We start from the raw sequence: 16,029 nt of genomic DNA, 5'->3' as shown, positions 1-16,029 counted from the left end.
TCATTCCTTCACTGTTTTTCATGGCCAAAGTTCCTGTGGTTGAAATAGTTTTCACCATTCAGAATGCAAAAGGTGACAGTCGCAGCATAAGAAGGAAAATGAAGTGTGATGGCAGTCATTACCTCAAAAAGTAAACAGACCATTTTCCTAGAATTTATTGCAAAAAAACTACATTGTATTTACAGGTAAAGAAAAAAAAAACTCTTTAAAAACAAGACAGGTAAACAATATTAAACACTTTTAAAACAAGGACCAGAGGTACTTGCACATTTTCTCTTAGTCCCTGCTCCTGAATCCATGACACACGGGCAGAGATTTAATAAAACTAAACAAATCAAACATTAAAAGAATAGTTCGACATTTTCTGCTGCTGAGAGTTAGATGAGTGGATCAATATCACTCATGTTTGTACAGTAACCTACAGCCAGCAGCTGGTTACCTTAGCTTAGGATAAAGACTGGAAACAGAGAAAAACCGCTAGCCTGACTCCATCTAAAGATAATAATCCAGCACCTCTCAAGCTCACTGATTAATACGTTACATCTTATTTCTTTAATTCGTTTGAGCTTTAGAGGTGCTGGTAGGTGGATTTCGCTCCCTTTGGACAGAGCTAGGCTAGCTCTTTCCCCGTTTCCAGTATTTATGCTAAGGTAACCAGCTACTGGCTATAGCTTTTTATATACTGGACAGACACGAGAATGGAATCAATCTTCTCATCTAACTCTCTGCAAGAAAGCAGAAAAAAAGTTTCTAAAGTTTCCTTTTAAAGAGGCTTGCAGCTTTGACTCTTGAAGCTTTAGAAATGACTGACTTTTTCTGACAAAGACGACATTCACATTGCATTTACAGGCTCATCGATCTCAGATTCCCTGAGTGTGATCGAGGCACAGAAGTTCACATCAGTACAGTCTAGAGATACTCTGTACTGAACGACTACATCGTGTAGTTACAGTCCTGACACACTACAAGGAGTCCTCTGTTATAATAGGTGGCTGTGGTTCCATGTCGACACCAGAGAGCCGGATCGTGTTTATATCCCCTGTGCTCTTGAACGTGTACAGTTCATTGTCCACCATCCTGCGGTCCTGGAAGCCGAAGCTGTCCTGCCGGTCGATAGGAGTGCGCGGACGGGACGGGATGAAAGACTCAGACGGGTTCAGGAATGGCTTGAACTGATCCATCTCAGGCTCACGGTCCGGTTCTTTGATTACAGGCAGCTTTGCATCAGTGGGGCCTGTAAATGTGTTATAAGAGTCTACCTGCATCCCGTTGAAGTGGTTCTGCATGCTGTCGGCGTAGCTGGAGTCACCCAGCAGGTGGCTGTACACAATCGTCTCATCTATGGAGGCGTAAACGTGGGATTCGTTATCAGACCGAGTTTTGGTGAAGTGCCTGTCACTTGGGCGAAAGATATTGCCTTTGCTGATGAAGATGGATGACTCCTTGTTCATTTTGTCTTTTTTCTTTTTCCTGTTTGAAAAGATGAAGGCAAACCACAAACAATAAGAAAGAGTCAACAAGAGTTGCCAGTTACAGGCCAATTGTACAGAATATAGACAAATAAATATCTCTAAACCAGTTCATGTCAAAAACAAGATACTTTATCCAATCGTATAGAAACCAGGGCCCATATTCATCAAAATTTACACTTAAGAATGCACTTTAGAATGGAGTCTCAAAACTGACAAAAACATAGTCAAATATTATCATTTGTCAAAAATATAACTAAATACATCAATACATAATTGTAATAAGTGTAAAAATAAATACGAAGCTTAATACTTTCCCTATAACCTCCAATCAGTTAGTCAAAAAAGCAAAACACTTTTTATTTTATTTAATCATTTTAAAGAATAAATTTAAACTTTTAATATTACACTGTCATTTTTTGTTTTGTTTTCCTATTTATCAATTTGGTCCCATTTTTGGTCTTGACAAACACTGTATAATTTATCTATTACATAACTAACAATATCATATGTTTTTATTTTTGACTGGTCTGAACATTGTTTTCATTTTCAGGACTCAAATACCGAAGAGCCAACGTATTTTACTTAGAGAAATATATAATCAGAAACAAGGATTTAGTCAACATCTTCCATATTAACAACAAAACAAACCCTAACCTTGACAGTACTGTGTTTTTCTGCAAAAACAACGCAATACATTCTTTTGTTTATATTATTTGTGCAAAACCTTTAATATCTCCAATGCGAAATTACCAATTTAATATACATTTTGTAGTATAACAATGTATAAATAGGGATGGAATTAGAGGGAACTGGCTGAATTGGAAACAAAAGAAAACCAAACATGGAGCTGTGAGGAAAATTCTGCCGCTGATAGATGAGTTAAGTCAGAGAAAACAAGGATAATATAAGGGTAATTTAGTACCACAATGACACGTGCAGAAGAGATGCATAGAAAATGATCGCAAACAAAATCAGTGCTAGCTTTATTCTTGCTGTTCGTGATGTAAGCGTTAACATCCGATCAAAAAAGCAGGTGCAAATAAGTAGGTGTAAAAGTCTAGGATTGTTACTTTTATATTTCACCTAAGATCAAAATCTCACATTTAACAGTCTGATAAATACGGGCCCAGATGTTGGCAAAGTTCTGTTACAGGTGTACTCACTTTGCGATGAGGCATACACTAGCCAGCACTATGAGCAACAGCAAAATAGCTCCCATTACCCCGAGGAGGATGGCCAAGAGATCTGTAGTGGCAAACAGAAGACATGGTAGAATTAAGCACTTCACTCTAGTTATTTAGGGGTATTTTGTTTGTGTACAAGGCCTAAATTAGTCTTGTTTGCTTACTGTTCTTCTTCTGCAGATCGATTTTGGTCAATGCACCAAAGTGCCCCTTCTCTGGCATACAGTTAGACATGGTAAGATAGAAACTACGTGTCACTGTCAGCATGTTCTCCGCCAACTTGTCCTCCGCCAACTTGTCCTCCGCCAACTTGTCCTCCATGCGGGTCATTATCTCCTCATTGTCCCCCAGCATCTTCACCTTGATGGCAGTGTGCCCGTCGCTGCATTTCGGCTGGCTGACATTGACAAACTGCACGTGCGCCTGATACTGGCTCGGTAGAATGACAATCCAGGATACGGTGGAAAAAGGCTTCATACCCTGAGGCCAGTTGGGGGTGGCCAGCAGGGTCGGAGACAACATCTGTGGACTGACTCTGTAAATAATGGTCTCTAAAAACGGGATGGAAACAATGTGTCAGTACTGTATTCTCCAGCATTCATGGTGCAACAGTGCCCCTGTGGGGAATTGAACATGCTCTATTTGACCATAATTACAGTGGAGAATCACAGCAGATGGCAGCATGACAAATTCTCAGGAGAATGCAGATATAGATCCTCTAACGAAGGCTGCTATATGAAAATTCAATCAAATTGATTAAAATCTGTTAAAACCTGCCAGAATGTTGATTAAAACCATAAGGAAAGAACAATATGTTAAAGCTGAAACAATTAATTGATTAAATGATTAGTCAGAAAATTAAACATGTCCCCATTTTTCAAGCAAAAATGCCAAAATAAATTCTCTGATTTCAGCTTTTCAAAAGGACAATTTGGCACTTTTCTTTGACATATATGACATAAAACTGAATCAGTAAAGATAATATTGGGTTTTTGATTGTTGGTTGGAAAAACTTACAGTATATAATTACAATTTTTCACAATTTTCTGACAAAATGATGAATTAATTAGCCAAGAAAATAATCTGCAGATTAATCAAATATTTAAATAATCATCAGCTGCAGCCCCCGAGTACATCCATGTTTACCTGGGATCTCCTCACTGAAGCTGGCATTGAGAAAAGGACCCCTGGTCTTGCTAAAGTCCTCGGCTGTGGCTGTGACTGAGACGTTGCCATGCACCTGAACTTTCTGGACGATTCCTTCAAAGCAGAAATCTCCAACAGAAAACCCATCGCCCTCTGCCACATGCAGGGAGACAGACTGATTACACTCCTGGCCGGGCAGGGACTGTCGGAGACTCCCTGTGGGCGACACCAGATCCACGGTGCCGTCCTGAGGGACGGTGAGGTGCCAGGTGAAGCTGTGGAGGGGCATCGGGAAACAGGAGTCCAGTTGGGGCACAATGAGGACAGTCGCAGAGCAGGACATCCCGTTTTGGCAGTCTGTTATTCAAAAGAAACAAAATGAGATATTACGTTTCCAACTAAAGGAACAGCCAGCAACAAATGCAAAGGTATCGTATTACCTTCGAACAGAGCCAGGCTAGCCGTCTCCCCGTTTCCAGTTTTCATGCTAAGCTAAGCTAGCTGTCTACTAGATCTAGATCTCATCTTTACATTACAGACTTGAGAGTGGTATTTATCTTTGCATCTAACTCTTGGCAGCAAAGCTAATAGCATATAGCTATAGCATACCAAAATATTAAACTACTACTTCATACTTTAACTTTAATATTTCTTTAACCAGGGAACTTTGATAGACATTAACGTAAAAAAAACAAAAACTATTTACATTAACAAGAAAACTAAAAAGCTACAATCACTTCATGAACATGCAAAATAAAATCATCTTACCAATAACTTTACTAGCAGTCAGGCGCATATCTTCAGTTGGACAGTCGAGAAAGGAGAGGTCGGCCTTAGTGCCTGCAGCCACGTTGATCTTCTCTTCAACCTTAGAGTTAATTCTCATCTCACAGTAGGGATCAGAACCCACTTTCTCTACCTGCACGGACACTCCCTGGTGTTTGGTTAGATCCACCACACACAGAACTAAGACAGAAATGCAACATAGAGAGACAATATTTTAGTGATCAAAAAAAGTCTTCATATCAGTTTATATTGTGACAAACATTTTGTCTGCATATAATACATGCAGTATTATGCCATTATAACAAACGTTTGGTTCTACGCATTTGGACTAACATAGCCCCAGGTTGTGCCTCTCATGTTTTACATTGCATTCAAGTCGCAGAGCTAAGCTTTTTCCAAAAATGTATACTTCGAAACACTACTACGCTTTGAAAAACCCAGAAAGTCGTTAAACATAAATCATCAAAGACTTTTTTTTACCTATCTGAATTAAAAAATATTCTGTCTGCTGCATGAAAAAAAAAATGTATTGTATGTAATGTATTTCCTAATCAAGGTCACCCAAAAATGACATCTGTCTATTCTTTTTGTAAAAAACAGTTTTCTCGAGGTAACCTGGTTAGCTGAGTGCATGCACTGCATAAGTTCCAGAGCTTCAGACTCCCAGATGTCAAACTTTACCACTGTACCTGGATGCCCACTCCTCATTACAGAGACTCTGAAGTTCAAGGTGAGTCCCTGTAGCGTCCTGTTGGTTTTACAATTCTTCAGCACCATGTTGAAGTTGCCCTGCTCATGCTGCGGCTGAGAATCCGTCAGAGTCAGCCTAGTCATCTTCTTGTCCTCTTTCTGGTACTCCACCTCCACTTCGTTGTTGAGGCACTCTGGAGCCGTGTGATCATGAAAATGCATTGTGTAGTTGTGCATGCCGGGCACCATGAAGTCCCACTGCATCTGCTGGCTATCAGGGAAATCCCTGGGGTAGTTGGCTGTGATAAAGTCTGTGTCTGACACACCATGTGGTAGGTTGACATTCACTATGGCAGCCACTGGAGAGAAACAAGGAGAGAATCAGCAGAAGACATCTGGTATGATGTTTCATGTAGTGGTGTCTAATCCCATGTGGGATAGACCAAATGTTTGGCATGACACAAATATTGTACTAACTTACCGCTGGTCTCAGGTCCAACATTGAGTTTGAAGTCAAAGGGATCCAGCTTCCTGTCGCCAGGCACCTGCAGAGACACACGGCCCTTGTAGCGAGCCAGGATGGTGGTCACAGTTCCTCCTTTGCAAAAGGTACCAATGGTTGCTGGCCCTGTGCGCAGATAGATAACAACAGAGTATGTGTGCTCATCTGGACAAGTCTCCTCGTTGGGAATCTGTCGCATTCCTGTTTCTGGGAAGTCCAGTTGAAAGGTCCGAGTAGAGACAACTTTCAGATCCCAGGTGAAGGTCCGGTTGAAGTCTGGGAACAGTGAGGACTCGGCCTGAACAATATTTCCAGAACAGGAGACCTCTGTGCAGTCTGAGATTCGTAGAGAAGAGCATGTAAGCGATGGTAATTTAGTTTTGTCTCGCCAAAGACTCAAAGCAAAAAAACATGTCTAAAGAATTAAGATGAATTCATCTACAGGCCGCTTTCAGTAAATCATTTAGTGAACGAGATTATTAAAAAAATCTATTCCAAAAAAATAATCAAGTGTGTGTTTCAATCAATCAATGTGAGAGTTTTCTTTTTAAACTGTGTTGGAAAGAGCAAATCATAAAGGTTGAAATGGACTGTGTGCTTAATGTCATACAAATCAATTAAATCAAAATAAGAGTCATCTTTTGTTAACAATATTGGTGAAATTAGTAACAAGGCTTAAGTTGGGTATTATTTTATTGAAATAATGTGAAAAACCATAACAGGAGCTAGGGTTGTACCAAATGACATTCATATCTAGGCCTGTAAAAATTATTACATTATTGTCTAATTGTCAATTATTTTACATTATCGCGGTTTCTTTGGGAGATAATTACCTCTCCTGAAGAGTCCTTCATGTTTTTTTAATCATGTACTCCTTGGCTACTAGCAACTGTGTGGAGGAGGGGTGGGGGCGCATGCGCGATCACGGAAGGCTTTTATCATGTGGACGCGCCGACAGTTTTGTTGTAATTACTTAGAATTCCTCATGGGGGCGACAGAAACTACGCACTATAGCTTTAACCGCAATTAATTGCTAACCTTAGCTGAGGTCTAAAGGTGTATGACTGGTAATTGTTGATTTTGTTTAGATGCCAAATTGTAATTATATAAGTGATTATTGGTTGGACTAAATATTCTATTATTATTTCAATAATTAATGTTTGGCACTTGACCCTATACACGTTCATAACAACAAAAATGACAAGGGGGATATAGTTAGAAAAAATGTTTTATGATATTAAAGAGGTGTTGTATACCTTATAGGGTGTGTACCTGTGTTATTACATTATCTGGCTCACATAACAATGATATAACCAAAAAATGTACCCTGGAATTCATTCAAAAATGTTTTTATATTTGACTGAAAGAGACAATTGTACTGTTAATTGCAATTATTCCTGAGACAATTAATTGTACAGCAACATTTGGAATTGTTACAGCTCTATTCATACCTATTACTCTGTTGATCTCCACACTGAAGACATCCTGAGGTTGAGGACAGGTAAACTCTACGGTGGTGTTGCGAGGATCTCTCAGGATGAGTTGTGTTGGTTTACATATCGGTGTGGGCTCCTTCTTCTCACACACACTGCAGTCTATGTCACTGGGCACCCTGCTGATGGTAATGATGGTGTTAGGATCGGGCATAACGGGCATCATTCTGCCACCTAAAGAAAGTGGTACAACAAGATACTGATCAGACCAAAGATCAAAGTGTGGTTCACAAATTCATGCCCCCCTCAGGATGAATTGTAATTACTTTGGTGGTCTCGTAACTTTTCATCTAGTGCCTTTATCAGATCAACATTTTTATTTGTTGTTTATAATACCTGCAAAAAAACATTCTAAACTCAGATGTCTGGTAAACATTAGCATGCTAGCATTGTCATTGTGTGCATGTTAGCATTAAGCTCAATACTAACTACAGCCTCAGAGTCTTCTTTTGGAAATGGATGTAATTTTACTCCATAAAATACCATCTGCACTGCATCTATATTAATTATGCTGTGCACATGATTTTCATAAGATATGTCATTTCATTCAGTTTTTAGGGTGCCTCTATGACAACAGATGAAAGAAAAAATGGTTAACCCTATTATGAAACATATTTGTGTCATTTTAAAAAGGACATAGCATTAGTTTTTAGGAATATGTCTGATATACTGTATGTGTTGTTCTGTAAATAGCCTATGTGGGTTTCTTTCTCATGTGAACAAAATGAAAAAACAGACACTTGCCTCTTGGTGCTGCTTTGACAGTGAATGAGTCCAGTTCACCTCCTTTGGGCACTTCTACAGTCACAGTCGTGGCTCCGAGCAGATCCAGATGAGACACTGTCCCACCTTTACAGTAGCTGTTAGTTCTGATCTTTCCATCACTTTTAGTTGTACTCACTGAGTACTGGTGGCCATTTTGGCAATTTTCTGCTTCAGACCTCTCTTTTAATCCACCAGGGAAGTCCAAGGTTAATACAGTTCTCTCTGGAACACTAATGTCCCATGTTAGGGATCTTTTAAAGTCCTGGAAGAGGTCGGGATCAACTTCTCCTGCAGGGGGAGTGCAGGTTTTCTGGGTGCATTCTGAGTAATAAAAATGATAAATGTTTGATTTTTTGCAGTTAAATGAGCATTTTGTCTTTTTTTTGAGTACCACACAGAGAGAAAGAGCTTTGACTTGGAGTAGACAATGTACATATATAAGTAAATAATATCAATAATTAATAAATACATATTTGTTTTAATGAATACAAAAATCAGTATATAAAAAGGTGCAGGTTGAGATAAATACAAAAATAAATGATTAAATAAATAAATGGCCATTGATTGGGGCATAAATATATTTAATTAATCTACAATTCTACAAATCTTTTTTTTCTCTGTATTTCTAAGTTTATTTATTTCTAAAAAACACAATAATAAATAGAGATGCAGAAGTAGATTGTAGAAATGAATTAGACATTTACCCCTTTTTGAAAATAGTTGCAAACATTTGTTTACGTTTTCATTTAATTTTGCATTAACTATTGATTTATGATTGTGTTCATTACAGCTTCAATATATGTATTTAATATTTATCTTTATAAAGATATTTATTTCTGTTTTATTTCAGCATTTACTTAAATGTCTTATTGCAGACTAATCTATTGTTTTGTCTTCCATACATGATACTTTAATGTATAGTTTAAAATGGGCAATCTCAAATTTTGCTGGTAATTAAAGTACATGTTGGCATGGCCTCCACAGTTCTCACCTATTTTTTTCCTTATCTTCACACTGTACACATCCTGAGGTTTCAGGCAGCTGAACTCCAGTGAGAGTTTTTCAACGTTCGTCAGTGTCTTTTCTGTGGGGCTACAGTTGGGAGTGGAGCCATCAACACAGCACACTTCACATTCTGGTTCATCAGGATCTCGGCTGACGACCACAGTCGTGCCTGAATCAACACTTAGAAGCATTGTTCGGCCCTCTTAAGGGGACAAAAGTAGAGAGAGAGAAATTTGCCAGAATTGTTGTTACACCAGCTATTCGTAAATCTGTCTCTAAGATTGTTTGTAGTCCTTCCTAAAAACATAGCTACTAGCTAATTTCAAACTAGTGAAATCATGTTGCGCCATTAAAACATAATGGAAAAAACTTTAGACAATTAGGGAAATAAGCGTATTCGCTCTCTTGCCAAGAGTAAGATGAGACGATCGATACCACTTTAATGTCTGTATGGTAAATATGAAGCTACAGCCAGCAGGTGGCTAAATTAGCTTAGCACAACGACTGAAAACAGCTAGACATGGCTCTGTCCAGAGGTAGGCTAACTAAATCAGCCTACCTACCTCTAAAGCTCACTAGTGCGTTCCTTTGAAGGTAAAATTCGGGAAACACGCCCCCTGACCTCGGATTTCCGAGCTTGGAACTCTGACAAACTTGCAGTACCTTGAGCTCAAAATCCAACATGACTGCCCCGTGCATCAACAGTAGTGAAAGCTGTAGTATCATACCGTTATTGGCACTTCTGTCTTTTTTGTGTCTCACTAAAATCAGTCGTACACACAGTCCTGTCCAACTTCTATCTGTTTGTTTGCTACGCTGTTTGTATGCACACAAAAAAACTGCGTAATGCGTTATCAACTGGTATTGCTAACAATGGCTAACCTGGCTAGAGCTACCCCACAATGAAAAATCCGACTTGTAAATGGAACGCATTCAACTCGGGTGAGACGTCATTCCCAGCTCCAGCTTCTGAGTTCCAAGGTAAATGGAACACACTATTTGTAAGCTCACTAAAAACACCGCTGGCTAAACTATTTAAAAATGGCGGGTTTGTTTAGGACACCCCCATCTGTCGGTAGCAATGATGACGCAGAGATTAGTGACGATTCTCTCTGACCAATCGGTAGCCTGCAGGTTTTTACGTCACCTTTTGGTATCGCCTCAGCTTGCTTGGAACCTCGACGGAGGGCATACTAAAAGAAGTACCTGTTAGCTAGTACCAGGCACTTTTTTTTCATAATGGAAAAACAAAAAAGGCGAGTAGAGTCAAGGCAAGTCGAGCAGGTACCATGTAATGGAAAAACTGCCTAAATTGCATCTCAGCCCCCCTAAAAATTACAATAATGAAAAAGATATTTTTTTTTTTTCAATTTTGGTGCTTCAAGTGAGAGTTTGTGAACTTGTCTGTTATGCACCTGTAACCCAGTCAAGGAAAGGGTTAACAGAAACATAGTGTTGGCCAATCAGAGGTGGTTGTGCCAGAATCCCTCCTTTGGCTGAGTCTCGCTCTAATCTGTCATAGGGACAGCAGGAGTGCGGTTGGGAAGTTTAACGTTGGTAGTCTTCAGAGAAGGAGTAGAAGTTGGTCATTTCAAGTTGCAGATTAGAACCCGTGTTTTGTTACCTTTGGACAGAGCCAGGCTTGCCATTTCCAGTCATTGTGCTGAGCTAGGATGAAACTAGGATCGACAGTTTCTTAAAAGAGCTTATATTCAATAATTTGTTCTTACTTAGTGGTCCAGCGGAGGCCTGGAACAACAGTGAATCGACCTGAGCCTTTGGTTTAACGTGCAGAGACACAACAGCTCCATTGGGCAGGTCAAAACGAGTGACAGAACCACCTCGACAATACTGAGTCCGGCCCTTGGTGTTTGTTTTGGATGTGGTCACCGAATACTGAAATCCGTTAGAGCATGGTTGGGATGTCTCTATCAGCCCCTCTCCAAGTATGTCCAGACTCACAACTGTCTTCTCAGGTGCCTTCAGCTCCCAGGTAAAGGTTCTGCTGAACTCTTTAAGGATGGAGGGTTGACCTTTTTCTGTTGTAGGGTTGCAGGTATCCTTAGTGCACTCTGGATAAAAAATAAAGGCAACAAAAAGATGCACAGATTAAGAATTTCAACTCTAGTGCAAGGTGCATGTGTATGTCTATTAATTATGTTTTGATGTAAATTAAGCAAATTTAACATAAATTGTTATTAGGAATTAATAGAATTGTGGCACCCCAACAACAGAATTGAGGCTGGACGAGAATTATGCAGGTTTTTGGGTTCTTATGTCAAGGCAGTAACCGAGAAGGTTGACCCCTTTAAATTGAACTTATCACATCTGATAACAGAATCAACTCTTTATAAGGGGTTTAACCTCAAAATATTTTAAGAATAAAACCTTTGAATTGTGATTGGCTCCCTTAACAAAAAAACAATCCCTGAAAAACTTCAAATGAGGTCAATAAACTAACCAATTGTACGCGTAATCGTCACAGTGTACGCCTGTTCAATCGGCTGGGAGCAGTTGAACAGCAGTTTGACCTCTTCCTCGGGTAGCAGGAACAGAGAAGAGTGGCAGGATGTTGGTGTGTCATTCACCTCGCTCACTGTACACAGAGCACATTGATCCAACGGCAGCTCGGTAAACACCATCACTGTCGAGCCTTTGTCTGGTCGGACCGTCGTCTGTAGGCATTCTGAGGGAACAGATCACATGGGAGTTAGCTGCAAGTAGCCCAAAGATGTTGTAAACTCTGATCAGTAATCTAAAGGTCTGCTTTTTGATTGGGTTGGGGAGAAAATTAAAACATGGAAACAACTGCATTGCACTTTTCTGCTTGTTGTTGCACTTCTTGACGCAAACTGCATTTTGCTGTCTTTGTACTTGTACACTGCACAATGACAATAAAGTTGAATCTAAACCAATGCAAAGTGAGTCCTGTATTGCTTCAACTGCACATCCGCTGATTGAAAACATGCTGAGACACATTAACGCTGCATGGCTAAGGATGGCAATGACGGTCGGTCAATCGGTCGACCACTTTGGTCCAGACTGAAGTATCTTAACAACGCTTGGATGGATTTCCATGAAATTTAGTACAAACATTCATAGTTCAACATGATAGCATTGTCTTTGTGAGCATGTACAGCAAAAATACCAAACATTCTTTGGTTTAAGGTAAACTTGATAACTTTGGACTTAGGACTCTCAGACACAACTAGAACTAGATCTCACCTTGGACTCTGGAAAACTGTGCTTTTTTTACTTTTTTCCGACATTTTACAGACAACACGACCATTGAATGAATTATCGGGAGATTAACTGAAAATAGTGGGTAGGTCCAGCACTATTCAAACATTACAGGGGAGGGATACATCAAATGAGAGGAGAGTTTGCTTACACTGAGCAGAACACCATTCAGCTCTCCTGGACAATTTAAGGTATCAATTCAAACCCCTTAGCAATATTTCGGTTACAAAAGGAACAAAACACACACATACTGGGTACAAAATTAGCACCACCCACCAGTCAAATTCTGGTAAAATGTGCAAGTGGCTATTAGATTTGCTTTACTCACCAGCCAAAAAAACAATGGTAATCTACGTATTGTGTGGCTGGTAAAATTTGAACAATGGGGCTGGTGGACAAAAAAGTTAATTAAATAAGTTAATTTTTGTAAACACACACACACAATGTTGTGTAGTAGTTATGTAATTAATTGACTTCACATTATTGTGAGTCATCTGAGCACTGAGTAAAGAGAAGAACTCTGGTGGACCAGTTTTAAAAAGTAACTGCTGTTTGTGTGATCATTTAATCTCATGGGGCAAATGCAAAATTCTCACTTTAGGGAAATACCTTTTACAATCTTACATGATAATGTTTTTATTTCATCTGTAATTTCATCACACCAGCAGCTTGAGTTGCTTTTAGGCCTCTTCTATCTGAAAACGTTTATACTAGAGCTCAACTAGGCCAATACAACAGTAGATATATATTGGTATCTGTGTGTATGTCAGCCGATAAGGAGCTAGAAACTACAGTACAGTAAGGCCAAACTAAGTTCAGGTAATTTAACAAGACGTGTCTCCATATAGTTGATTTTTCAACTGGAAAATGTTTTTTATTTTTTATGTTTTGTATTCTATTGTATTTGCGAAAACTTCTTAAATAAGTAAACCATAGAAGAAGAAAAAACCAATAGCCTATATCTATCAAAAAGAAAGAAGAGACATTTGTATGCACATATAGACACATGGATACAAACAAGCTACATACACATACACCAACTACATAAATATTTGGCCTTGCTTACCACAGTTCCCTGTCTTCCAATAATAAATACTTCTTCTCATTTCATATAACTTCAATAATAAGTACTTGTCAATTATGTTCTATTTTGTACCATGCAACACATCAATTCGTAGCATTAATGCCCTTCAAAAGATCCTATTTTACCACATAATGATCAACTAGCTATCTCTCATTCTGAATGAGATTTTTCAAACGAGATGGTTGTCCTGGAGACTTTTAGCTGCTTAACACCATTATGCTTGTGGAGTCTGGACTAAAGGGCATTCCCAAAGCATACTCACCAATCACAATGTTATTGCAAATTACAAGAACTCTGGGTGCGGTTCTCGCTGCAATGATGCAAACATTTGACATAAAACTCGTATTAGGCTACAATGTTTTTTTAAAGCATGTGTGCAGTAAGATGCACAATATCACAAGAAACCAAGAATGTACAACTTTAACTTGCAAGGACTTGAAAGCAACACAGAGCAATACTGAAGCATTTACATAAAATGTTGGTCGGTTTCTTGTGACAGTTAGCAATGGGTGTGTTGATGATGTCACGGGGTTCAAATAGCCTATTTAGTGCCAAAATATAGTATGTATGATAATTTCCACAAATACTATAAAAGAGAATACATTAACCATGCAGCGGATGACTTTTCCCCAAGATATGAATTAGGCCTAAGTCAGGGAAAGCAGTTTAAATCTAGCAACAACAAAAAATATGATGAAACGCCCGCCAGATTCATAGCCCAGCAGCAGATTGCAGGTCAATCATTAATGAAGTCGTGATGAATTCATGCCTCCAGGAAGCTCCATAAAAGCCTCATAAACCTTTTGAAAATGGAGGTCTTGAAGTCACACACAGAGTGAATATGTACAGCCTCTCATCTCCACTGTTCATCAATCATTGCCTAGGCCTACATAACGTTGACTTAATGTCTTCTACTATCTTTTAATTTATTGACACGGAGCTTTAAACACAGCTCTCTTTATCCAGAGTGCTTTACATGACTGCATCTTTGCGTTAGGTTTCGCCTGAGCAATAGACAAGCATGCTCTCATCTCAGTTGTGTTTGACCCAATTGGCACACACTTGAAATAAAGCCACAATGTTTGTTTTATGTAACCTAATAAAAAAAAATTAATGGAAACACGTGAACATAGCTTTACTAAACAATGTTGTTCTTGCTAGAGCGATTATTATCTCACCTGATGAGTCGAAGACCGTCAAAAACAAAAGTCCCAGGAGCGGGCAGGTCGCACAGAGCCGCATGTTCACCGAAAAGAAAGGATTTCTCTTTTTCAATGTAAAGAGTTTATTAAAAATACGATTGAAAAGGTGCTGTTTCTCTCTCAAATACACCGTTGCATTTTCATTCACTTATCGGCGACGGCGTTGACAGCCACTTCCTGTTCTGCATTACCTGTGCGCAGCAGCGCAGCGGAAGGCGTGTCCCACAGGTAGGTTACGGTTACCTGCCCAAACTTGACGGTTGAGGAGGATCGGGCCCTGCCGTTGTACCCTTGAGCCGAGACACTACAGAGCTGATACGCACAGTATATACTTCTGATAAGACACGAGTCCTTATGTGACTCCCCTCACTGTGTAGCACAATGGGTGCCCTATTTATAAACAGCCAGCATGCCATGAATTGTTGGCATCGTGCGGTGTATCCCCAAAATGAGGCAAGGAAGGGTGTGGAAACAGAGCTTAAAGTAGAGGTTATGTTTAAATTAAATGAATAGTAGGCTATTAGGCTTTATGCCACCAACCGCCTCTGATAAATATACTTGCAAAGTGGATAATATTATAGAGATTAACAGCAGGAATTTAGAATAAATGGTGTACCTAAATGAATATTTGTGATGTGTTGACATTCAAAACGCAGGTTTTGCCTGGTCAGCTGCATTTTCCCCACAGTGAAATGATGATGAAAATGTGATGCCCTGTGTATGCTTGATGTCTGATAGTAGGTTTATACTGTGGATAACACTCCCATGTTGCAAATGCTCTCCTCCTGCCTCCACATGCCTCATGACGCAGACATTCCTGCACAGAAACATACCTGAGGGCAAGACAACTCGCAGACACACATTTGTGATACATTTTGGAAAGATGAAATAATTATCCTAATTTGAACGCAAAATGTCTTAAAGTAAGCCACAGCCTCCGTTTTAACCCATGTAGCCTAATTTCAATCTTGTGTTTTTTTCGTTGAAACCCTAAACTCAAATTACAACACTCAACAATACAGATACAGGACTAAAACATTGTGAAATTGTCCTTATCGTTCTGCCTTTGTGAGGATACTATTGATCCCCAAAACACAGACAAACACACACACACACACACACACACACACACACCTTTACACTCAAACACAAGTGACACTGGGTTTTGTTTTGTTAAACCAGTCTGACAGCATGTGGGGTGGGCACTGTGGTGAATTTAAACAGCTTCAGTGTGTCTTAACAAGAGACTTCAGTGAAGAATCAACAGCTGTTCACACACTTCCCCTCCCATGTTACTGTAGAGCCAAGCCAGCCAAACATTTGCTGTTGAGATTCATGGCTAAAGTTTCTTTAGAGTAGTTAATACCTTTAGGCTACTGTAACACTGACCTATTGTTGCACTGTACCTCAATTGGGGACATTTTAGGTTGTGTAATATGTCAAGTGGTGTTAAGAATACT

General features: G+C 39.4%; 1 protein-coding gene across 4 annotated transcripts; it reads right to left on the bottom strand.

The window, feature by feature from the left end:
• Window positions 1-140: 140 nt before the first annotated feature.
• cdcp1b (CUB domain containing protein 1b) lies at window positions 141-14,789 on the bottom strand. Of its 4 annotated transcripts, none has more exons than XM_078267362.1 (13): window positions 14,546-14,789; window positions 11,505-11,729; window positions 10,774-11,115; window positions 9,030-9,245; window positions 8,018-8,359; window positions 7,232-7,447; window positions 5,760-5,906; window positions 5,278-5,637; window positions 4,571-4,768; window positions 3,803-4,159; window positions 2,821-3,207; window positions 2,636-2,717; window positions 141-1,470 (listed from the first exon to the last, which is right to left on the bottom strand). In XM_078267362.1, the coding sequence occupies exons 1-13, from the start codon at window positions 14,607-14,609 to the stop codon at window positions 963-965; spliced, it is 3,444 nt and encodes a 1,147-aa protein (XP_078123488.1). In that variant the 5' UTR covers window positions 14,610-14,789; the 3' UTR covers window positions 141-962. The 4 variants fall into 4 exon arrangements, with proteins under 4 accessions (XP_078123488.1, XP_078123486.1, XP_078123487.1 ...); XM_078267360.1 differs by having other exon boundaries at window positions 5,760-6,116; window positions 14,546-14,788; XM_078267361.1 differs by having other exon boundaries at window positions 5,760-6,116; window positions 11,632-11,729; window positions 14,546-14,788.
• Between the last annotated feature and the right edge of the window lie 1,240 nt (window positions 14,790-16,029).

The sequence above is a fragment of the Sander vitreus genome, chromosome 14 (assembly GCF_031162955.1).
Source record: "Sander vitreus isolate 19-12246 chromosome 14, sanVit1, whole genome shotgun sequence".
Taxonomy (NCBI): domain Eukaryota; kingdom Metazoa; phylum Chordata; class Actinopteri; order Perciformes; family Percidae; genus Sander; species Sander vitreus.
Note: the sequence above shows the minus strand (reverse complement) of the source record. Positions and strands in the feature narration are given on the sequence as shown.

What these genes read in the sequence shown, in the direction of transcription:
- cdcp1b (XM_078267360.1), bottom strand. Translation starts at nt 14,609, where the DNA reads ATGCGGCTCTGTGCGACCTGCCCGCTCCTGGGACTTTTGTTTTTGACG. An exon ending in CTTCAGTGAGGAGATCCCAG is followed by an intron (nt 3,208 to 3,802) that starts GTAAACATGGAT and finishes TCCCGTTTTTAG; the next exon opens with AGACCATTATTTACAGAGTC. An exon ending in CGATCTGCAGAAGAAGAACA is followed by an intron (nt 2,718 to 2,820) that starts GTAAGCAAACAA and finishes TTGCCACTACAG; the next exon opens with ATCTCTTGGCCATCCTCCTC.